The 25311-nt window shown below is 35.5% G+C and overlaps 2 protein-coding genes across 29 annotated transcripts in view; one reads left to right on the forward strand and one right to left on the reverse strand.

Moving 5' to 3' along the window:
• Positions 1–25311, forward strand: part of LOC128234667 (rho guanine nucleotide exchange factor 12-like) — a 103586-nt gene that overhangs the window by 52053 nt on the left and 26222 nt on the right. For 13 of the 28 annotated variants that reach the window (XM_052949055.1, XM_052949060.1, XM_052949048.1 and 10 more), the window contains 14 exons: positions 512–607; positions 1456–1524; positions 3295–3507; positions 3870–4044; positions 4473–4572; positions 5138–5315; positions 8902–9010; positions 10371–10493; positions 11847–11888; positions 14461–14556; positions 15806–15890; positions 16281–16325; positions 17634–17666; positions 19012–19080. In XM_052949055.1, coding sequence (XP_052805015.1) covers positions 512–607; positions 1456–1524; positions 3295–3507; positions 3870–4044; positions 4473–4572; positions 5138–5315; positions 8902–9010; positions 10371–10493; positions 11847–11888; positions 14461–14556; positions 15806–15890; positions 16281–16325; positions 17634–17666; positions 19012–19080 — 1433 coding nt within the window. The remainder of the gene's footprint in view (positions 1–511; positions 608–1455; positions 1525–3294; positions 3508–3869; positions 4045–4472; positions 4573–5137; positions 5316–8901; positions 9011–10370; positions 10494–11846; positions 11889–14460; positions 14557–15805; positions 15891–16280; positions 16326–17633; positions 17667–19011; positions 19081–25311) is intronic. The other 15 variants (XM_052949051.1, XM_052949052.1, XM_052949043.1 and 12 more) reach the window with 9 other exon arrangements.
• Positions 5335–8427, reverse strand: LOC128234670 (piggyBac transposable element-derived protein 4-like). Its single transcript, XM_052949070.1, has 2 exons — positions 7596–8427; positions 5335–7338 (listed from the first exon to the last, which is right to left on the reverse strand). The coding sequence occupies exons 1-2, from the start codon at positions 8162–8164 to the stop codon at positions 6117–6119; spliced, it is 1791 nt and encodes a 596-aa protein (XP_052805030.1). The 5' UTR covers positions 8165–8427; the 3' UTR covers positions 5335–6116.

Below are 25311 nucleotides of genomic sequence, written 5' to 3' on the forward strand. Positions count from 1 at the left end.
TTTAAGCAATATTTATTTCATGAAAATATATGGAAACAACACAGGTAAGAAGGATTGAGGAAATAGCTAACAGCTAATATTATTACCTCTCGTCTAAAACGTTTTTAGTGCACATATTAATGTTGCGTTGTATAATGCTGACTTCCTATGGGGAGCCAAATTATCAAAGCTTCCATCTAACTACTGGTATTTATGTTAAGTGTTACAAAGTGCTTCATTGCATCCTCAATGGCAAAATATGCATTCAAATTCAATCAATATCCAGTATGTTATGTACAGTTATCCAGTATGTTATGTACAGTTATCGTTATCCAGTATGTTATGTACAGTTATCCAGTATGTTATGTACAGTTATCCAGTATGTTATGTACAGTTATCCAGTATGTTATGTACAGTTATCCAGTATGTTATGTACAGTTATCCAGTATGTTATTTACAGTTATTATACACATTAAACTATAATCTCAAGTTTTCTCAACACTTTTAAAAGTTTTTTTGTATTTTTCCTCAGGACGGCAGCCAGAATTCTATAGTTATGATGCGCCCTAGCCCCACGACACAGATCATAGGAGCCGAGGACGACGATTTCGCCTCCGAGGATGAATGTGTAAGTGTCTACACACGTACCCGCTTGTGTTCTACACTGTGCATTATCATTGAATACTTCCTTCTTCTGTTACTCTGTCATTCTCCAGGACGAGGATTTTGTTTTTGGTTCTTGTGCATTAAACATTGATTTGATTTTGTCAAGAGTTTGTTTTTTTGCATTGATTTACAATTACGCAGTAGATAGTGATTAATTAGTGTGTATATTGAGCATATAGCATTAGTTTTCCTTATGATCTTCGTATTGGCATGAAAGCAAATAACTGACCAGGAAGCTATATTTATAAGAATGCTAAAAATTGAATATTTTATTGATTTAATTGATTCGATTGAAGTAAATTGTCTTTTGAAAAGACTGTGTATTTTGTATAGGTAACTTAATATGAGTGTACTTCTGTGCTATGCAAATGCTGTTAAATCAACCTCCATTATATTTGCACAAAGAATCCATTTTGATATTGCAGTTTATTTTTATCTCACACTTTCATGTTTGTTGTAATCAGAAATCTAACCTACAAGTTTGCCTTGCCTCCCTTTGCAATGGTTGGTTATTTAGATAATTACAAACAAACATAGGATATTTTGCCATGTATATATACTTATATAAAAATATACTAAATAAGCTTGTAGAAGTTTGACAGCTTGTTTCTAAAATAGTGGTTTGTTATATACATAGTAGAAATTGGGAGCATATTAAAATTTAGTAAAAATTAACAAGATCAAGCAATGCCATGCTTTCAGCAAGAATGAAATTAGTAAAATAGCACTTGATCCAATAAAACAAGGCTATGAAAGAAATGTTGAGGAGTTCGACGTGGGTATATGATGTGGTGAGGTGTATATTTTCAGTTTGAGGGAGATCGGCGTTCGAAGCCACCGTCATCACCTTTCTTCTTTAAAAAACATCAGCAGTTTGAGGTGCCCTGTCCTCTCTAGCACTTGCCCACATTATCATACAAGAAATCAGGGCTTGTTACCATGGCAACCAGTGTTAGGAACACACCAGAAATCAGAAATATATTTCTTTCAGTTAAAAATTTTGCATTTTGGCCAGGACTATATGTTGTTATTTTACAAGAAAAAAGGAATAATAAAAAAAATCTTCATAAAGGAAGATATATGTATATTTACACTCATACTGTGAATCTTTATGAACGCATCGTTCATTTGCTTTCATATTCCGATGAAAATTGTTAAGAATACCTCAGATTGTACAAAAATGACGTTTCTGATTCGGTAACTGATGTTTTTTATTTTGGTTAACTGTATGGGATGTTCCTGTCTCTGATCTGAGAGTCAAATTTTATTTGTCTGGGAAGCGTTTTTCAGCATTGTAGATTTATTGTCCAGATCGATTCGCAAATAATGAGTGTCAATATATACACCATGGATATTTTAGAATTGATGTTCATATAATGAAAACACACTGAGGTTATGGATAATCTTGGAAGTCCAGACTGACCAAATCACCTACTTTACTTAAACTCTGTTCAATTCCTTTCAAAATACACTGCACCCTGTGACAAGCTCTATTTTCTTTCACTAAATCGTATATTATTTCTTAAGAATATCATGTATTCTGTGTCACTAGACGCTGACATTGGCTATGTAGTTTTGCGTTACATTGGCTATATAGTTTGGGGTGACATTTGTATGCCTTCACTTGTAGATGTATACATCCAGTTTGCGATCACTTATATTTATCTTCACAGAGTTAGTTAATCCAAATAGTCTAGTTTCAATGAGTGATCCTTTACTAGTTATTCACCTTCAATTTGTTATCATTTTAAAATTCCCTTTTCATGACGGCTAAAGTTTAATTGATATGATTTATTTCATAAGTACCATTGTTTATAAGTTTTTACTACGTTTGTTAAAAATTGAATTTCAGTCAATCCAATATTGTGATTTGTTCACGGAATATTTTACAGATTCAATTTCCATGCTAGCATTGGGTTGAGCTACTTAATTTGTTTTTTTATATATTGGCAATGTTGCAACAGAATTCCAGACGATGCTCGGCTACGGGGCTTATTAGATGTATTTTCATACTGATGGATTAGTGACACATATATTTGCTTTACTGAAAAACCTGTCTTAACGCATGGTTCCTGTATAATTTTCCTTTTCGAAAATGTACAAAAATTACAAAATGAAATATTTTTCATAAACCTGCTTTGCTTTACAGTAAAAAATATTAAAATGCCTACCATAATGACAACATATATAATATGAATGAATCATTATGATTGAATTGGTACTTATTTTCACCAATGTATCTTAGCTTAAAATTGAAAGGCAGATTTTCTACTTTACTAAAACTGTGTATTTGCAGGTCTATTGCATGGCTTCAAACAGAATAGTTTATTATGGTTTAGGGTTGTTGTTTTTTTTTGTTAGGAAATGCTTTTTCTGGATATTTTGGATGCTTTTGATTGACTTAAACATGCATTAGTAGTCCTAAGTAACAGTAACAACTTTTAAAATTTTACATTGTGTAACAAAACATGACCTACATAATGAGCATGACAATATTAGATCTTTAAAATGTGTAACTACGCGAGTTACAAGTAAATGCTTGCAATGATGATGTACCTTGCAGGTTACGGATAGTCACACAAAGTCTATATACATCGTATTAAAACAATCATTAAATATCACATATATATACGTGCATGTTCCCTCCAGGTGGGCGACAATCGTATATTTGCGGACATGCAGACGCTGGAGAAGCATGCGGCGCACATGGCGGTGTTTCTTCACTGGGTGATATCGTTCCACAACCCCGCCCCAATCCTCTTCTACACGCTGTCTGGTATCTATAGCAGCGCCCAGGGCGGCGCCAAAGACCTGAAGAAGTGGGCCTACGAGATACACTCAACATTCATAATTCACATGGCAGTAAGTGAGATAGATTTTTACTTAGGTGGGGACTATAAATGTATCTTAGCTTGGGGCAAGTTGACATTGGAGCCATTTTTATTCCCCCCGTTAAAGATTTCACATTAAATGTGAAGGTTGATGGTTTAGGTTTTATTATTCAAGTTAATCAGATTGTGAATCGCACCTTGACTGGAGTGAAAAATGTGCAAAGTTCAGATCATAGTGGAAAAGTTCATTATTTAATTAAATACATCAAACATGCACCTGTTTATAACTTTGTTATTTAGAAAGATTTCACCACTGTCAGCATCAGTGTTTATGGCATGTCATATTTCTGTATCTATCAAGCAATTTGAAATGAATGCTCCTGTTCTTTGCAGCCATTAAAGGTGAACACAGTACCAGACTATGTTATTGAAGAGATAGATAAATCGCTGATGTACCGTGCAGAACGTGAGGAGACAGTTCTCCGAGCCATCTTTGACAAGGCTCGGGAATCGACCGAGGACACAATACATAAACTACTGGATGATCTCAGGAAAAGGAAGGAGCAAGGTGGGATATATAAACTCTTGTATTATACTATATATAGGATGTACTTGCCCCAGAATTCAAGTAGAAAAATGCCTTCAGAATTTTAAGTCAAAGAATAAAGCCCCTAAAGGCTTCTGGCATGTTTTTCGCAGTTCATTTATTGCCAAATTTGCTTTAATAGAAAAATGGAAGAAAAGGCGTTTGTTTACATTTTTAACTTCAAAGGGACATAACTTGCATCAAATGTAGATTTAGTTAAGGCAGTAGTGGAAAATTGGGTATGGTTAGCATCACTCATGTGAGAAAATATAAAAGTAGTGCATTATTTAAAGTTTCAATATTGTTAGATAGATTTCACATGGTTTGACTTTGTATTGTTCCAGGTTCGTTTTGTACATGTAATGATTTCGTTATGTAGTCACTACAGATTTTTCATGTGCATATTGCAGGTTTGTTAGAGGGGGCTCCTGAGCTGAAGGACAGTATGGACAGAAATGAGGAGATGAAAGTTGTAGACAAATACTTGGTTCCTGACCTGGAAAAGTCGCTGTAAGATAGGTTTTTTATATAAGTGATGAAAAATAATTATCAGACTGTTACAGTGGTATCAAATAAAGTGAGCATTGTAATAGCTTATTAATATTTGCAATTAATGTTAAATAAAGCATTTTGTTTAACATGTTGAAAATTGGACAAACATGTAGTTATAATAGGGTAATTAGTACTGCGTTTTGATCCGGGAGGTTGAATTCGACTCCAGTGGATTTTTGCAGATTCGGATTTCACGAGGCGCAAGCAGAACTAATAACCCTTTTATTATATACATTACTGGTTAGATCACTTAAAAGCCACACATGTTAAAAATAAATGTAATTTTAACGACATTCTTTTTTGTTTTATGACATCATTTTAACATTGCGCAATGATACTTGTTATGACGTGACGTCACAAGAGTGGAATACAGCCATATTTCTCTGGGTGGAATATGGACTACTGTATTTTGCGACATGTATTGCGCGTGGATTTATGATGGGTATATAATAAAATGAAATGCATTTCTGTAATTTGACTCAAGATCACTTGCTAAACTTCATCCATGTACGATATGTTACAGACAAATAGAGGATGATGAGAAGCACATAGCGCAGACTTGGGCACTCGCCACATTCCTCCGTAACACTGGGCACAGTAAAGCCCACACTAGCCTGCTGGAACGCACCCTCTCTTTTGTTTCCAAGGACCGGTCGCGCAGCTCTAAACTCAGCTTTAGCAGCAGGGATAGCAAGAAAAAGGTAATCTTTGGCCCACTGATGTAATAGCTTTAAACTTTTCTACAACTTCAAACTGTCAATTAGGGCTTATTTTCATCACAGGTTTGATGAAAGATGTTATATAATGTTTGTTAACCCTTAAGCCGCTATATATATGATATACTGATAATCTGTCTCTGCTGGATTAATTGAGCTAAAACAATAGCTGGATACCCTAGTTACAAGAATGTGTGTAAATCCTTTATTTTATGTGATAGACACATAAAAGTTATATGCAAATACATCCTCAATGTTTGAACTTTTCAATGATAGTTCTCATTTGGCGACTTGATAAAAATTTGCACCTGTACAGGTAAGATTATTGTAATCAAGGTAAGTAAATAAAAACAAATACACTATTCACATTTATTTTTCACCAAAATGGTTAAAAATACAGTAAATAAACAATGTATAACAGTACAGAACAACATTTTGGTAAAAATTCATTACTTACTGTTTGAAATTACAGGTAAACTAATTACAGGTGAGCTTAGAAATCTTGCCGAAATTTCAGGCATAACAAAAATCACTGCATTCAGTTTTTTAGGAGTTCTAATAGATTCAAATGCTCTTTTACAAGTAAAACAAACTAATTACATAAATAAATAAATATTTACATAAATAAATAAATAAATAAATAATGTAAACAATGTTACACATATGGCATATTATACCTTCAAAATTTTCAATATATACAAAAACAGTTATACACAGTTCTCCTGTTCAGATTTCCATTCACAGTCACACCTTGTACACATCTTTTTTCATTTGTTATTGACAAAGTCACTGAATCAGAACATTCTTATAGTCCTGAACGGAATGATACACTTGAAAGCATCGTGGATGGCACAATGCCACTTTACAGTCTGGGCACCAGAAAGATGTCTGTTGCCGCTTGAAACCAACCCTGTTCTCTACCTTGACATTACAAGCCACACAGTCTCTGAGGGGCCTGGCTCTCTTTGCCCCAGCTTTAGCAGGGATGAAGTCAGAGAAGTGTCTTCCAGTCAATCGTGAAGGCTTCTCACCAAGGACAGGGCGCCCGCGTCTGACCGATTGTCCTCTGGGACCACCGCCTTCTTCAATCAAGGATTCGAGGACTGACTGGCGGAAGCTCTCATGGTCCTTCTTTGGCTGGTTTGTGGTAAACTTCTCATACAGTCTGTATGAATTCACCAAACAAATGTTCATGATATGAAAAAAGAGTTTGCGCCACCACTTCTTTGTTTTGCGGGCAATGGAGTTGTACTGGTTGTACTGGTCAAGCAAATCTACCCCACCCATGTACTTGCAGTACTCAACAATACATGTAGGCTTCTTCACATGCTCACGAGTCCCATACTTGGTCTTCCACAACACACTCATTTGTGGGGGATGAATGTTTGTCAGCATAGTGACATCTCGCTTCTCGTGGAATCTCAATGCTGTAGTGGCCCCATTCTTGCGGTAGACGCACTCATACTCGGCAAGCTTACGCTTTTGTTGGACAGCTTTCGGTACACCGCGTCTGTTTGCCCGTAATGTTCCACAAGAGTAGGTGCCATGTGCCTCAAGTTCATCAAACAGTTCTGGAGATGTGTAAAAATTATCCATATACACATGATGGCCATGACCTAAAGTTCCACACCTAGCCATCAGACCAAGCACATATTGGGAAGTGATTGTAAGGCGATCGGGGTCTATGCCTAATGCTTCACAATAGTTTGTGTTAGTCTCATTACGTTTCCCGGCGTACACATCAAAGCCAAGGCAGTAGCCACTGCTGGCTTCACAAAGCTGGAATAGCTTGATTCCAAACTTGACAGGTTTGGCTGGGTTGTACACCTTGATTTTTAGTCGGCCCTTCCATGGACACGTCCCTTCATCAAAACTCAGGTTCTGCTCAGGGGAGTAGACGTCCGAAAACTTTGCCATAGCCTGAGCAATCATTGGCCGGATTCGGGACAGAGGGTCATTACGGTCCACATCATTGGTAACATGGAAATTGCTGAGAATGGCCATGAATCTGAAAATATATAACGAAGAAACATTTGTACAAAATAAATTGATTTTTTTTTATATGACTTATATACTGGCAGTAAAGTTCTGTCTATACTACCAATAACCAATCTACTGTTTATTGTTGAGAGTTACTTTTTTTGTAAGAATTGTTGACAAAACACAAGTATTTATCAATAATTATATGCATTTGTATGGGAAAAGATACAAAAAAATAAAAACAAATAAATAAAAAAAAATATATATTTTTTTTTATTTACTGACCGGTCTCTGGGCATGGTCTTGCTGAAGAATGGTGTCTCAGTAGACGTGTCCGTACTCCAATACGTCCCAAGGTCTGGTTTGTAGACAAGGCCCATACATATGACGACGCCTAAAAAGACCTTCATCTCATCAACTGTCACAGCGACCCACTTCCGCATTCTGCTGTGAGGCTTCAAGTTGTTGGCGGCCTCCATCATTACTAGCCGGTTATCAGCGTACTTGTTGGTTTCTACAGTCACTTTTAGTATAAATTCATCATCAATAAATAAATGAAAAAAGTCAATAGGCTCTGTAGAGTCCATGTCGACGAGCAATCTCGATTCCCCAGTGAAGGGGGCAATATCTGGAACGCCATCGTCGCGTGTCCATCCAAGTTCAAGGTCGGCCTCTAGATCTGCGTCATTTTGCGGTGCAAAGTCAATCAAAGGCAACTCAACAATCACGCCACGGTTTCTCTCATAGTCTACTCGTTCAAATCCTTCGAACTCGCCATCACTTTCATCCGAGGAATCCAAGAAATCCGGGTTTATATCGTACACTTCAGAATCAGACGAATCGGAATCCGCCATTTTGAAAATTATTTATGCATAAAAAATGCCCCAGTTCCGGTACGCATAATTAAATTACTATTGTAAAATTTGCTTTGACAGTTTTACATATGCATATACCAGGGCCGCAACAACAATTATTGCAGTCAATTTAAACATTAAACCCGCGTAAAATTATGTTATTTACGATGTAAACAAGGTCAGTAAGGAGGACGCTGTAAACGACATTTGACGCGAGCAGCGTTACAAGATCGATATCGGAAAACGACATATATCGCGATGAGCAGCTTAAGGGTTAAGATAGAAAATTGTTGTAAATGATCTTAAAGTGATGTTCAAGAAAATTGTTGTAAATGATCTTAAACAGATGTTCAAGAAAATTGTTGTAAATGGTCTTAAACTGATGTTCAAGAAAATTGTTGTAAATTATATTCAATTGATGTTCAAAATTTCTTATTTCCTTCTTTCTTCTATTTTATTTGTACCTTTCTATGGGATGTGTCTGGAGAGCCTGTTATCCAAAATGTTTTACCCAAACTGGTGGTTGTGAAATTAGCCATATGATATTCATTGTAATAAGAAGCTGATCTTATTAATTTAATCAGTAATTATGTAGTTTTCTTCAATGTAAACAGTAACGAGCTTTTGTAAAGATAAAGTAACATGTCGAAGTTCAAACTGTATGTCATGTCAAGATAGGATTCCAAAGCTGAGCCGTCAACCCTGATTGTTGTTATTATCATTATTTTGTTTTTCAGACACATAAAGGTCACAACTTTGTGTTGACGCACCTGACAAAGCAGGAGTTCTGTCTCACATGCAATAAAGTACTGTGGGGCGTGGGACCGCAGGGATACCAGTGCCAGAGTATGTACAAACACAAACCCTATTGCACATGCCATGGTTACACTCAACTAAATAAAATAAGTAAAGTCAAACCTGTATTAAGTGGCCACCCTTGGGAAATGATCAAAGTGGCTGCTTAAGACAGGTGGCCACTTAATCCAGGTTTGACATTTCCACCTTTAGCTTTATTCAGAGATGGAGTATGTATCTTAACCACCACCTCACACCACAATCAGTAACATCTGTATAAATATTATTGAAGAAGGTTGAATACAAATACATTTGTATCTATAGATAAAATAAATTTATTTCAAATTTATAAATAAAATACAATTGATAAATGTTGTTACAAGGCATAAACAAAACACACCACATATCAGTCTACACATTTCACGCTTACGCTTAAGTAAGAAATTGATTTGAGTCCTTCCACAGTTAAATTCCTTGGCAACACTATTGGCACTACGGCCGTTTTCTAATAACTTTATAAACTTGACACGTTCTTTTAGAGTCAAACACTTTCGATTAGTCTTAGTTTCAGCCATAATCAAAGGTAAAAAAATATCAAGAACAATGCATTGTAAATATCCGTTCGTAGAAATATAAATCCGTGCACTTTGAAAAATAGTATTGAAGTGCATAAAAATCGTAACTCGTTTCACGCCTTCGAATGACAATGCAAACTGTGAATTCATAAAAACTGGTGTTTTTGTCGGTATTTAATAATTATCTTCGTAACTATTTAATTATCTTATAAATTGTGTCATTAATTTTGTCAATTCTGATCAAAACATTTGCCGACGTGTAATAAACATGATTTCTCGATGAGTAAACAGAATGGCAATCGTGTGATGCAATATTCATTTTCATTGGATGATGGAGATACCCGAGGCCGTCATTCTTTTCCGTAAACTTCCATACGCAATTAAAGCTGTGTATTGGAATACTTTATAAGCGGAAGTGTCAGTGACAAGGGATTAGTGGCCGCTAATTAGTGATTATATGGCTTCATAGGGACAAAAATTAGTGGCCGTGGCCGTGTTAGACAGTTGGCCGCTAAATGCACATACATTAAATAGTAAAAACGTACAGGGGGAATTAGGAGTGGCCCGTTAAGGCAGGTGGCCATTTAAAGCAGGTGACCGTTCAACCAGGTTTGACTGTACTTATCTTTTAAGTAACAACACTTCTACACCTAGGTTAATACTGAATATTGATAGAATGCATCTGTACTTTAGAATTGCAGCATAAGCGTATAAGATGTGGTTTAGACTGTTGGAATGTTTGTGTTTTCATAAGCAGGACACAGGAATATGTTCACATTTATCATTTCCCATCAACTTGATGGAATGGAAATGACTTATATCTATGTACATTTCAGCGTGCGACCAATGTGTTCACAAGACATGCGTGGAGGATCTGAGTGAATCATGTAGCAAAAAAGACAAGAAGAATCGCTCATCCATGGTTAATCCCTTCAACAAGAAACTTCCACCCACCCCAGGTAATAATGTCCTTTATCACATGACCACAGCTATTGGTTGTATGTAACCCGTTGTAATAAGTGGCAAAAAGTATTGGTAGTCTATGTTTATTTTATAGCTGAAAAAAATATGTTTTGATACTTTTACATGCCCCTTTAAAGGGACTGTACACCAGATTGGCACTAAAAAAAGTTTTTTTCTGTAACTAATCTCAGGACAATTACCTAATGAAATGGTTACTCTTTGATATCATAATTGTAAAAAAAAATACCAAAATGTAAAATAAAAATCGACTGGGAGACCAGGTTCAAAACGGTGTCGCCAATATTGCAGTCCAGTGTTGTATCCACTGTGCTACGAAGGCTTACCCCATTTAAGTTATATACTTAACTTGATAATATCACGTGTTAACATCGATTAGCCAATCACGCATTAGGAATGAATTCTACTAGGTAGACATACCTAGAAATCTTTTTTAATGGAAAATACGAGAATACTGCGAAAAAAATTATAATCTATGTGGTACTTCAGTTAGTAAGTTTCAATGCATTGTACACATCGATACCAAGCTTATGTCAGTTATCGACAATTTTCTTCCTTTTTTTTCGCTATTTCATCATACAGAGTAAAGCCCCTTTAAAGTATGAACAAAAAACCATGATATGGCATCATCATAGACTACCAATACTGAATAATCTGGATAAATTACCCAAGTCTGATGTTGAACATTTTTTTCATATTTGTAAGTGTTCATGTTGCACATGTGAAGGGCGCATTTGTTCATACGCCATGCACTCATTCAACATTATAAAAGGTGTTGCACGTTTTTTTCTTTCTTAAAAGTTCTATGTTGCTTGCATTATCAAAAAAAATGCATTAAATGTTAGGGCTGTTCCATTCAAACATACAACTCACCCCAGGAAGGTATAATAAAGTAATTCAAAAGGGGAGGTTCCTGTTTGTTTGTTTTTTTGCTACATCAAGTTAAAAAAAACATCCAAAGGGGAAGCTTCAATTTGAAAGTGATTTCCTGGGGTGGGTCGTATTCTAAATGGAGCAACCCTTAGCATAATTCTGTCATAAATATGATACCAATTTAAAGGAATCATTTTAAAACAATAATTTCGAATAAAAACTTTGCGAGGGATCGTTTATCTCAATTCAACAAAAAAAAATACCTGTGCATTTCTAAAATGATTTCTCAGTTGGCTAATAATGGTGCCTATTAACTTTATACACTTTCAAGCTTTTAACAGGAACCAACCAATGTGCTTGCCATCCTTCATATAAAACTATGCTTTTGAAAATTTGAATAATGTGATGCGCAAAAAAAGAATTGGACGGGAAATTATAGACCAGTTTCTTATCAACAGGCAGTGCAATTAAGTCGGCATTCTCTGACTTTATAGCCACAGGTAAACCATTCAACACTGTATTGAAGCTAACTTCCCTAATGTATACATAGATGACTTTGCTTTACTAACCTTTTACAAGTCGCTTTATTTTTCAATGAGCTGTGTAATGTAATTGATTCTAGAGTTGCCTCTTATACTTGTGGATTTTTGCTTACTGACCGCTTTGTCTCCAGAGCTTTTGTGGAGTTTGGCAAGTAAACGCCAAAAATTTTCATACAGCATTTATGTACATAAAACATATATTATCATGTTTTATTATACAATTTACACATTTTTGATTATTTTTTTTTAAATGGAGTTATTTTAATAACTTATTTGTGGAAATATGAAAGTCTGTTAGTAGAATTCATTTCCAATTTATATATGTTCTATTCATAGTCCCTCTGACCTATTTGACCTGAACTTGACGTAATTTCCAAATGATATCACCCTATGATATAAACTGTGATGTCAGTTTTTCACCTTCTAATTTATGTGATACCTTGAAAACTAAGGCATATTATATGTAATTGTAATTTGTAATGGTGGTATGGTGTTAGCCAGTAACAGTCAGTAAAGTGATATGGACCAGAGCTGGTCTGATGCATTGCAACTCAAGGGGTGTGGTGTGTTTTCATGTGGCTTTTTGAACATATAAGCTTTCATCCACTCACATATTGTATGGTCCGGTATGCTCATATTTTAATATAGGATTATAGGGCATTAATAGTGAGTCAATAAAATAGTAAGTTAACCATAAACATACATAACATGTATTATTAACTTGCATTCAGACTGGTCAGCTCATTTTGGTTTGTCAGATGGCAAGCTGCAATAAAACATTTAACTTAAACTTTTAAGATGTATAATTTATTAATCATGCCTTAATTTGTAAGGTATTGTGTATATAATAATTTCCAAAAGTTATCTTTCACATTTATTTTTAGAACAGTATTAGAGTATATTTCTTCTGATTTATTCTGTCATTTTGATCTTCTATTATTTAGATGGCCTAAGTATGCCTTTCTTGCCTAAGTTTTGTTTATAAGTGTATCAGTTTATTCTTTGAACATTTGTCTTATTAGGGGTTCTAATGTTCAGGATTACCGGTAATCCAATTAAAGCAGAAATGAGAGATTTTAGTCTTCAGACTATCATACCTGTGTAAAGCTTGATTACGCTTGGATATTTGCATTAAAAACAGTAGAACATTATTTGGAATGAATATAATGACTTTGGAACAATTTCAAAAGGGGTTCGAGGCCCATAACTCTGCCGTGGGCATGAATCCCTCATTCTCCAACAAACCCCCAGCTGTTTTTCAGGATTGACAATAATTAGCTGTTAGGACCCCTGTTGCATGGTGCCATACAGATCATGTACTTGTAGTTGTACAACAGCAATGCTGAAAGGCACATGGTCCACAACATCACAGTTTTTTGTTCAGCCCAAATGCATTTTTAAGTCCAAGCCAGTATTCAATACTGATCTTATCCTTATCTTAAGACATGCACCAGTAAGTCCATTCAGCCTATTGGTCAGCTAAATATACAGACCAAACAAAATACGTAGTTTCTTACATTTAAGTTCAATCTGAGTTGCTAATTGAATACAGCCCCTGTCCTGTAAGATGACACTTAAACTTCATTGGGAATCATCCTTGATCAAAATTCTTCCTTGGGAATAATGCTTTATGGATACTCTTCATTGGGAATAATCCTTTATGGATACTCTTCATTTGGAATAATCCTTTATCGATACTCTTCATTTGGAATAATCCTAGATTGATACTCTTCATTGGGAATAATACTTTATCAATACTCTTTATTTTGAGTAATATTTTATCGATACTCTTCATTGGGAATAAACCTTTATCGATACTCTTCATTTGGAATAATCATTTATCGATATTCTTCATTTGGAATAATCCTAGATTGATACCCTTCATTGGGAATAATACTTTATCAATACTCTTTATTTTGAGTAATATTTTATCGATACTCTTCATTGGGAATAATCTTTGTTCAATTCTCTTCATTTGGAATACTCCTCTATCGATGTTTTTTATTAAGAATAATCCTTTTATGATACCCTTCATTTGAAATAACCATTTATAGATGCTTTTATTGGGAATAATTGTTTATCAATACTTTTCATTTCAAATAATCCTTTATCGATACTCTTTATTTGGAATAATCCTTTATTGATACTCTTTATTTGAAATAATCCTTTAATGATACTCTTCATTAGGAATAATACTTAAACGATACTCTTCACGAGGAATAATCCTTCATCGATACTCTTTATTTGGATAATCCTTTATTAAACTCTTCATTGGGAATTCTCCTTTATCAATATTCTTCATTGGGAAAAATCATTGATCGATAATTTTCATTGGGAATAATCAGTTATCGATCTTCTTCATTGGAAGTAATCATTTATCTATGCTCTTCATTCGAAATACTTGATAATCAATATTTTTCAATGATGCAGTTTCCTAAAGCAAATTAATAAAGTCTATAACCTCATAAATGAAATGATTGTCCTTTAACTACTCTCAAGTTCTTACTTTGTGTTCTTTTTTACATTTCAGCGAGTCAGGTGCTGCCCGATATGGACCAGCTGAGTCACCAGAGTAGCCCTGGCCCATTAGTAAACACACTGCAGGGGCCTGTAGATCAAGACTTGTGTATGTATCAGTTTTAATACACTCCCCTGTTGCATGTCATGTAAGGGAGCTGGCTCAGTTCTTATCATACGGTCTTGTCAGGTCATCCTTAAACTTCATGACTTCATTGGAAATAACAATCAAACTTTATAAAGTCTCAGAGGTCCATTTTGCCGTTTGTTGTGCACATAATAAATGAATCTGTGTTTAACACAGTCATGCAGTATCAAAAAAATGTAGCAAATATTTAATGAATAAATTAGGTTAGTTCTGCAGCTTCAGGCTCACCTATTATTGCACAATAAACATACTTGTTTTTGCACATGTTACTCCAAGGCATAATTTAGTAAACCATTCTACATCACTGAGATTGTTGTGAAACTTTTGTGATATGGACTGTTAATGGAAATACATGGGATATCAGTTATAGGAAATGTTGCTTTCCTACATAGATTTAAACCACAAAATTAATATGTGATATGGATAGATAAACACCATTTCCATCTATGAAAGGTAAAGTGACGAAATGTCATAAGATGCAATATTAACAGTCAATTAAACACTCAATGGTGGTGATCGGTGTGTTAATGTCACACATTTAAAAACAGGATTTCAAAATATCTTACATTGAAAGGGGAATTTCCAGGTGAGAATATATTGTCATACATTGTAAAGTGGGAAAACTATGTTTTAAAATTGGAATCATTAATACAATATCTTACATTATATTGCTGAATTTCGAAGTCTGAATATATGCAAAGTCAAACATTAAATGATGGGATTTCAGTCGAAATACAATGTCAGGCATTATATGGAAGGATGTCAATGTCAGAAAACATTGTCATACATTATAATTATGTATGGATTTCAAGGTCATAATACAGTGTCATACATTATATGTATAGATTGCAAAGTCAGAATACAATGTCATACATTAAATGGAGGGGTTTCAGTCAAAATACAATGTCATACATTAAATGGAGGGGTTTCAGTCAAAATACAATGTCATACATTAAATGGAGGGGTTTCAGTCAAAATACAATGTCATACATTAAATGGAGGGATTCTTAAGTCAGAATGCAAGGTTATACATTACATGGAGGGATTTTTAAAAGTTGGAATATGAAGTCATACATTATATGGACGGAATAAAAGTTGGAATGAAATGACAAATAAATAACAATAATAATTACAATAAAAAATGTTGGTCATTGTAGAGACTTAAACAGGGGAATGATATAAAGGACATTTTTCTGTTGTTTTTTTTCAGCCGCATTTAAAGAGCAAGGCCACTCTGTGAACAAGCTGGTCACCAGATTCGAGAACAGAAGTCCGGACCCGGAAACCTCTGGAAAGTAAGATCATATGAGTTGGAAATATTTTACTTATGCTTTTTATGTTGGAGATTTTTATTTCAAGGTAGGTCATACTTTCATAACTTTGACTTGACACCATTGAAGAGTTAATAAATGATACTTCCATCTTTTAATTCTTTGTTAATTGTCATGCTTGCAGATGAAGGCATAACATCAAAGGCATACATTGTTTGGGAGGTTGGGGTCAAAAATGAGTTTAATCATAAGTGCTGTGGAGATGTTGTTTTACATGAACTTGTCAAAGTTTTGAGTAGTATGGAAAGATATGTTGAGTAATCTTCAATATATGAGATACAAATAAAGTAGTTAAATAAGAGCTCAGCTCAATATATACCTTACTTACAAGGTTGCCTGATGTATTTTGAGTAGGTATATAAAGAAATCAGGCCCAGCGAATGATTTTACAACAACCAGGTATGTATCTTTTGCATCCCCCTGCTGTGTTTCTTCAATGATTTATGCTTTATAAGAAAGCTACCTGTAGGCTTGGCACTTCAATCAGTAGCTCGCTAAGGCTTTAAAGAACAATACAAAAATTATGTCAGTGAACAATCTTGGGATCCGTTTTTCTGAGCGCTGTTATTTTAAGAATCCTTGAAAGTTTTGTGTACCTGGGAATTATTTTAAACAGCAAAAAAAACTTACAGCATTGCTTGATGTAAGCAGGTCCAAAGAGGTTTTTCATCAAGAATTGTAGGAGCGACTTGTACCTTTTCAATAGAGAGTTTTACAACGGTATCACCAGTGTTTCAACTCCTTCCTAATGTACAACATTGCCCCTAAGAGTCCTGATGAAACAGCATCCAATCCTTATCATGGCTTTAATGTAATAGTCTTAACTTGTTGTTTTTTTCGGATAATATTGGGCTAAAAAGAAAACTTATATTATACAGATATCATTGTGTATAACACATTGAATCTTAATTACTGATGTATCATATCGCTTCCAACTAAAGTATTTTTCACAGTTTTTGCGAATTCTTCAAATTCGAAAATAACTGTGCTTGTCTACCATGTAAATCCCATTAATTTTAAAAATATTGTCAGTATTTTTCTGTACTCATCACGTGCAACTTTCACATGCTAATATACACACTGTTTAGTGTATAAAAAGTTCTTACCGAGTCTGGTGTATGTTGACCGCCATGTTCTAGTGGTCATGCGAGCTATTGGCAGTGTAAAGCTCACTGATCTCAGCCTGGTATGTGTAAAAAGAAACCTTATTGCTATGACCTGCATGAAGTCAGGGATCTATTACTATGAATCACTTGGCATCCTCTTGTTAAACATTTCAAAATGTTTCATGTAACGATATCACTGATGGAGGAATGCATACTGGTACAATCGAAGTACATGGAACCTAGCCTTTTAGAGTACTCGTACATATAATGAGATATTCAATCATCTTCAATGTATGACTTATTTCCTTGACAATAGAGCATGTTGGACGTGTATCAAAGGCCACATCATGTGAAAATATTGAACATATTCAGCATATTCAGCATCCAAACCAGAGAAATAATCATCTCTCTACCTCTATCAAATACTTCGACTGATTTGAACAATGTCAAATATCTTTCTTTTTAAACTGTTCTTTTTAAATCAATTTTGCCGTAAAGAATACGATTACCAGAAATTAAAAACCTTTTGTTCTCTTCTTGAGTCAGTTTTTGTTTTTTATTACTATCCTTGTTTTCATATATTTCGTTTGTTTCATTCTAGACACAATAGAAAAAATGCCATGTCGTCTCCAAGGTGAGTTCTAGAATAAAGAGTAGAGCCGGTCATGTAATACCGATATATCCAGCATGTACCCTGAGCCCACTGCTGAACATACACTCAGTGACATGCACATAACGGGCTGCTTGTTCAGAACTTTGTTAAAGGTAACAGCGTGATTAACGACGTCGTTGTTAACAGTTAAAGGTGAAGCATTTGATGATTTACTAATATATTTAAAGTAACACTCTTATTCAAAACAAATGCAAACAAAATAATGTATAACAAACATCAATTTTGAGTGATAAATCTTTAACTCCTTACTAAAAAATGTTTTATGGAAAATATTAATTACTGATAACACGATTAAAATCATGTATTTAATGGCTGAAAACCCCAAAAGTATTAAATGATTGGTGAATGCTAAAATATTTACTGTGATTCACTTTCATCTCATAAGGTAGAAATACCGTGTTTTCTGCACATTTCTTTCAAATTCTACTTGGTATGCTTCATAAGAACCATTGTTTTTGACATTTATTCATCTGTTTTGGTATATTTAAACAATAGTATTTATTGTGGTAAATCTTATATGGGAGTAAGAGTGCATCTTTAAATAAAACAAATACAGCTGAACCAGTTGTCTCAAAACTTGCTAGAAATACTGTATCCATTAAACTACTAAAGCAGTAAAGATTGGAAAGTTAACAATGATAAAAATAGCAGCGTTGTTAATATAACAAAGGTCTGAACAATTGGCTCGATATTTTTATAATTCCATGTAGTCTTAGATTAAGAAACTTGTTTTGGGTGTTCAAGGGAATTTACAGGCTAATATAATAGCTGGTTTTTACCCAGCAGCTAGTTAAGTGGATGGGTACCAATTGTCTTACTACCAGGCAACCATACAGGATAGGAATCCAGAGTAAAAATGTTCATTAAATAAAATGTCTCATAAGTCAGTGGGCTGGCCCGTAATTTAGAGGGTGACCCTATATTTAATAAAAACTTTACTTCCTAAACTTACTTGAGTACACCTTGTATTTTCATTCTCATCCAGCTCAAAGATTTGTAGTCCTTTACTATATTGGTCTGTTCACGACTCAATTTAACTAACAATAAATCAGTAGATCTGATAGTATATAGCGTGTGAATATCCCCACAAATTCTAACATACCTTTGCACAGACGTGTATTTGAACTTGACACAATTGTTCTGTTTTAATGTAGAGCAGATGTAGATACAGAAGATGCATTCTTTCTTATGAGAACTACCTTAGCAAAAAAAGTAAAAATAAAACTGTGATAGACGTTATCATATTTTACTCTGGTCCACTCTGATATGAATCAATATAATCATCGTCTCCTTTATCGTGTACCAGACAGAACCGCAGGATCAGCTTGAACACCCCCAGCTCGCTGTCTCTTCCGGCGGGAACTAGACTCATGAAGTAGGTGACCAATCTCCTGCTCGAATGTTGCTGGATCCTGTATTGCAGTATAGATCATATAACTACCAGTTACTACTCTCTCTCTCCCCAATGCTGAGCTTTTATCTCTCTTGTATTTTTACATGGAATTTTGCCCGTTTTCATCCTTTGTGTGTTGATGCTTTTAGCCGTGTTCCATGAGCATAAATATGCAGTTCTCTCTTGTTCCCTCGACATATTCTCAGCTTTCTCTTGTACACTTGACAAATTATCAGCTTTTTCTGTTCTCTCTACATATTCTAAGCTCTCTCTTGTACCATCAACATGTTCTGCGCTTTCTCTTGTATTCTTGATAATACTCTCAGCTTTCTCTTGTATTCTCGACATATTCTCGGCTCTCTCTTATACCCTCCACATATTCTCAGCTCTCTCTTGTACCCTCCACATATTCTGAGCTCTCTCTTGTACCCATGACATATTCTCAGCTCTCTCTTGTACCCTCGACATATTCTCAGCTCTCTTGTACCCTCCACATATCCTCAGCTCTCTCTTGTACCCTCCACATATTCTCAGCTCTCTCTTGTACCCTCGACTCTTTTGTACCCACGACATATTCTCAGCTCTCTCTTGTACCCTCCACATATTCTCAGCTCTCTCTAGTACCCTCCACATATTCTCAGCTCTCTCTTGTATTCTCGACATATTCTCAGCTCTCTCTTGTACCCTCGACTCTCTTGTACCCTCGACATATTCTCAGCTTTCTCTTGTACTTTCGACATATTCTCAGCTTTCTCTTGTATTCTCGACATATTCTCAGCTTTCTCTTGTACCCTCGACTCTCTTGTACCCTCGACATATTCTCAGCTTTCTCTTGTACCCTCGACTCTCTGGTACCCTCGAGACTCTTGTACCCTCGACATATTCTCAGCTTTCTCTTGTACCCTCGACTCTCTTGTACCCTCGACATATTCAAAGCTCTCTCTTGTACCCTCGACATATTCTCAGCTTTCTCTTGTACCCTCGACTCTCTTGTACCCTCGACATATTCTCAGCTCTCTCTTGTACCCTCGACTCTCTTGTACCCTCGACATATTCACAGCTCTCTTGTACCCTCCACATATTCTCAGCTCTCCCTTGTACCCTCGACTCTCTTGTACCCTCGACATATTCTCAGCTCTCTCTTGTACCCTCGACATATTCTCAGCTCTCTCTTGTACCCTCGACTCTCTTGTACCCTCGACATATTCTCAGCTCTCTCTTGTATTCTCGACATATTCTCAGCTCTCTCTTGTACCCTCGACTCTCTTGTACCCTCGACATATTCTCAGCTCTCTCTTGTATTCTCGACATATTCTCAGCTCTCTCTTGTACCCTCGACTCTCTTGTACCCTCCACATATTCTCAGCTCTCTCTTGTACCCTCGACTCTCTTGTACCCTCGACATATTCTCAACTCTCTCTTGTATTCTCGACATATTCTCAGCTCTCTCTTGTACCCTCGACTCTCTTGTACCCTCGACATATTCTCAGCTCTCTCTTGTACCCTCGACTCTCTTGTACCCTCGACATATTCTCAGCTCTCTCTTGTACCCTCGACTCTCTTGTACCCTCGACATATTCTCAGCTCTCTCTTGTACCCTCCACATATTCTCAGCTCTCTCTTGTACCCTCGACTCTCTTGTACCCTCGACATATTCTCAGCTTTCTCTTGTATTCTCGACATATTCTCAGCTCTCTTTTGTACCCTCGACTCTCTTGTACCCTTGACATATTCTCAGCTTTCTCTTGTACTTCCGACATATTCTCAGCTTTCTCTTGTATTTTCGACATATTCTCAGCTTTCTCTTGTACCCTCGACTCTCTTGTATTCTCGACATATTCTCAGCTCTCTCTTGTACCCTCGACTCTCTTGTACCCTCGACATATTCTCAGCTTTCTCTTGTACTTTCGACATATTCTCAGCTTTCTCTTGTATTCTCGACATATTCTCAGCTCATGTACCCTCGACATATTCTCAGCTTTCTCTTGTATTCTCGACATATTCTCAGCTCTCTCTTGTACCCTTGACATGTTCTCAGCTTTCTCTTGTACACTCTTCTCTTTGGTGTTACCAAAATGATCCATTGAGAACAATGCAGTATTGTCTTTTTTCACGTTCTTCATGGTTGTTGGACCCTTTTATTTCTAAATTGAAAATTGTTTCTTCTTTTGACATTGATTACCAAAGATTCATGTACAAGTAAGCTGCCTCCTGTTTTTTTCATTGTTTTGTTCAATGGTTTGTATTATAGTGGTTCACATGGTCAGTGTTGTGCTTGCATTTCTGACCAATATCTTATTATCTATTTGGTGCAGAGTCTCCAAACTTGGTATGCACACTGGTCATGGTCAGTGGTTGACCCATGTTAATTTTGGGGTCAATATGTTGAAGGTATAAAAATGGGCACTCCCGACAGGCAACACTCGTGAAATTTTAGTCATGATATTAAAGGACCATTTTGCTTTTACAATATGTTTGTGGATGGTGCAGTGCAATACTTCTTAGATAGCTTCCTCAAACCAGCTACAGCAAGTATATTATCATATAATTAAATTATGTTGCACGATCACTTGCATTCCATTGGTGCAACTCTCATATAAAATGCAGTTGTTACAGTGGTTTTATCTACCATACCATCTTAAACGTGGTTTTGTTGGTATAGTAATAGTGTTGTACAAGTGCCACTAACATAAAATTGTGTGTAGACCTCTACTCAGTGTCTTGAAGCACTTGGGCGGCAATTATTCTGCAATTAATGAATGCATTCTATGACTGACAAAGCTGCAAAATGTAAGACATCAAACAAGCACCATGCACTTATTACAAGGTTTTTTCTACCACAGAGGCCAAATGCTGTAATTTTGCATTGTTCCAGTTTCATTGTTGTTCTATGCTGTTTATTGAAGTGTTAATAGCATTACTCATCCGGGTTTTGCTGTTCTGGATTTATTAGGATGGATTTTTTCTTGATTTCGTGTACAGTAGTTAATGTCCAGAATATTAGTTTTGCTGTTTGGGATATATTAGGATGGATTTTTTCTTGATTTCATGTACAGTAGTTAATGTCCAGAATATTAGTTTTGCTGTTTGGATATTTTAGGATGGATTTTTTCTTGATTTCATGTACAGTAGTTAATGTCCAGAATATTAGTTTTGCTGTTTGGGTTATTTTAGGATGGATTTTTTCTTGATTTCGTGTACAGTAGTTAATGTCCAGAATAATAGTTTTGCTGTTTGGGATATTTTAGGATGGATTTTTTCTTGATTTTGTGTACAGTAGTTAATGTCCAGAATATTAGTTTTGCTGTTTGGGATATTTTAGGATGGATTTTTTCTTGATTTCATGTACAGTAGTTAATGTCCAGAATATTAGTTTTGCTGTTTGGGATATTTTAGGATGGATTTTTTCTTGATTTCATGTACAGTAGTTAATGTCCAGAATATTAGTTTTGCTGTTTGGGATATTTTAGGATGGATTTTTTCTTGATTTCGTGTACAGTAGTTAATGTCCAGAATATTAGTTTTGCTGTTATGGAAAGAGAAAAACATGTGTTCGCCTAATAGTTAAATTCATGTACATTTTAGGGATAATCAATATAAATGCAATTACTGTGGACCAGTTTTTGACCTCATGCATCCAGTTAGTACTTTTTTTTCAAGAATAGTTGAATTTGGATAATTCTGTGGCTATATCTTTTCTTTGAAATATTCTGTGCCATGGTGGTCTATCCTTTCTGTTGTCCGTATCTGCTGTTTCTTTGTTGCTGAGTATACTTCTCTGATACGTCAAAGCGCTGCATCTCACCATATGTCCCAAGTGTATATTTCCTGACTGTAGGCTTGCAAACTCAAGAGGGATTTCCATACAGTAATACAAGTTACCATCATCAATTATCAAGTTGAAGTCAAAAATAGTCTTAACTAATTAAAGTGATTTTTTTTTAAATTTCATTTGCAATGAATGTTGCGTTACTTGATAAACATTGTTGTAATAAACTTGAATACATTAATTTTATGAACAGTTTTTTAACATAAAGGAAATAATTTATTAATATCACTGTGAACTATAAAATAACTAATAAAATCATAAAGAATAGAGTACAGAATATAGATTAGTTTATAGACATAGTGCATGTATAGAATTATTTTATAAAAATAACCAGATCATGGATTGTTGGCTAGTGATTAGCTGGAGGCCTTAATGCGATAAGGTTCTATGTGACATTAACTAAACAAGCAGATAGAACCTTTATCCTTTAATGCTCCAAATTTACTGAAGTGGAAAGGAAGGATTTCCTAGGAGTTTCCCAATGTTATAGCGAAATTATTACTCAGAATTGGGTACATTTATTTATACCCTGGTTGAGTATATATGGTTGATCTGATGAACACAAGACATCAAAATTTAAGTAGGAATTTTGGATTCATTAAAACAGTGATTTCTATATGACAGTAAGTTGAATGAGACTATTGTTTATGAGGAATCTTGTGAACTTTGTAAATCATGGAACAGAAAGTAGTTCCAAATGTGTCATCATCAAGTACTAGTTGGAGCATGAGTTTCAAGAAAAGGTAAGAGTTTTCTATACTTCTGTAGACAGACATTCAGGTGAGGTTTATAGAACTGGAGATAGACGATGGCTTTCTGTTGAACAGCTGGATCAGTTTGTTGTACGGCAGATTCACCCACCACCAATATAACTAACAATTAACCAATTTTGATTTGTGTTTTATGATTACAAATAAATAATTACTATAAATATGATTGATCAAATATGTCAAAACTCCCAAGTCATAACAATTGTATGACTTCCATGCACAAGACCGGCATAGAAAGTTTACCAAGTACACTGTGTGTTTATGATAATTATGCCCCCACAAAGTGGCGGCATATAGGGTTGCCCTTGTCCGTACGTACGTACGTACGTACGTATATGACTTGTAACGTACGTACGTACGTACGTACGTACGTCCCGAAGATTGTTTCCGATCTAATTCTTGAAAACCGTTTGTCCAATCCTCACCAAACTTTAAACACATGTTTGTGACCATAATATCTTGATCAAGTTCGATAGTCATGGAAATCGCTTTAGTCATTTAGGAGTTACGGCCCTTTTTTGCCAAAAATTCCCGAAGATTGTTTCCGATCTAATTCTTGAAAACCGTTTGTCCAATCCTCACCAAACTTTAAACACATGTTTGTGACCATAATATCTTGATCAAGTTCGATAGTCATGGAAATCGCTTTAGTCATTTAGGAGTTACGGCCCTTTTTTGCCAAAAATACTTCAAAAATATATGTTTCCAATCTAATTCTTGAAAAGTATGTGTCCAATCCTCACCAAACTTTACATACATGATTGTGACCATAATATCTTGATCAAGTTCGATAGCCATGGAAATCGCTTTTGTCATTTAGGAGTTACGGCTCTTTATTTGCAAAAAAAGACTTGAAAAATACGTCCCGAAGATTGTTTCCGATCTAATTCTTGAAAACTGTTTGTCCAATCCTCACCAAACTTTTAACACATGTTTGTGACCATAATATCTTGATCAAGTTGATAGCCATGGAAATCGCTTTAATCATTTAGGAGTTAGGGCCCTCAGATTATCCTGAATAATCATTATGGCTTATTTTCTGTGACAAAAAATCGAAGTGGGGGCATCCGTGTCCTATGGACACATTTCTAGTTGTATGACTTCCATGCACAAGACCGGCATAGAAAGTTTGCCAAGTACACTGTGTGTTTATGATAATTGTGGGCTAGGCATGTCATTTGTGTCCAATGGCAGATTCCGTTTTTATGCCCCCACAAAGTGGCGGCATATAGGGTTGCCCTTGTCCGTACGTACGTACGTACGTACGTACGTACGTATATGACTTGTAACGTACGTACGTACGTACGTCCCGAAGATTGTTTCCGATCTAATTCTTGAAAACCGTTTGTCCAATCCTCACCAAACTTTAAACACATGTTTGTGACCATAATATCTTGATCAAGTTCGATAGTCATGGAAATCGCTTTAGTCATTTAGGAGTTACGGCCCTTTTTTGCCAAAAATTCCCGAAGATTGTTTCCGATCTAATTCTTGAAAACCGTTTGTCCAATCCTCACCAAACTTTAAACACATGTTTGTGACCATAATATCTTGATCAAGTTCGATAGTCATGGAAATCGCTTTAGTCATTTAGGAGTTACGGCCCTTTTTTGC

This window comes from Mya arenaria, chromosome 5 (genome assembly GCF_026914265.1).
Source record: "Mya arenaria isolate MELC-2E11 chromosome 5, ASM2691426v1".
Lineage (NCBI taxonomy): Eukaryota > Metazoa > Mollusca > Bivalvia > Myida > Myidae > Mya > Mya arenaria.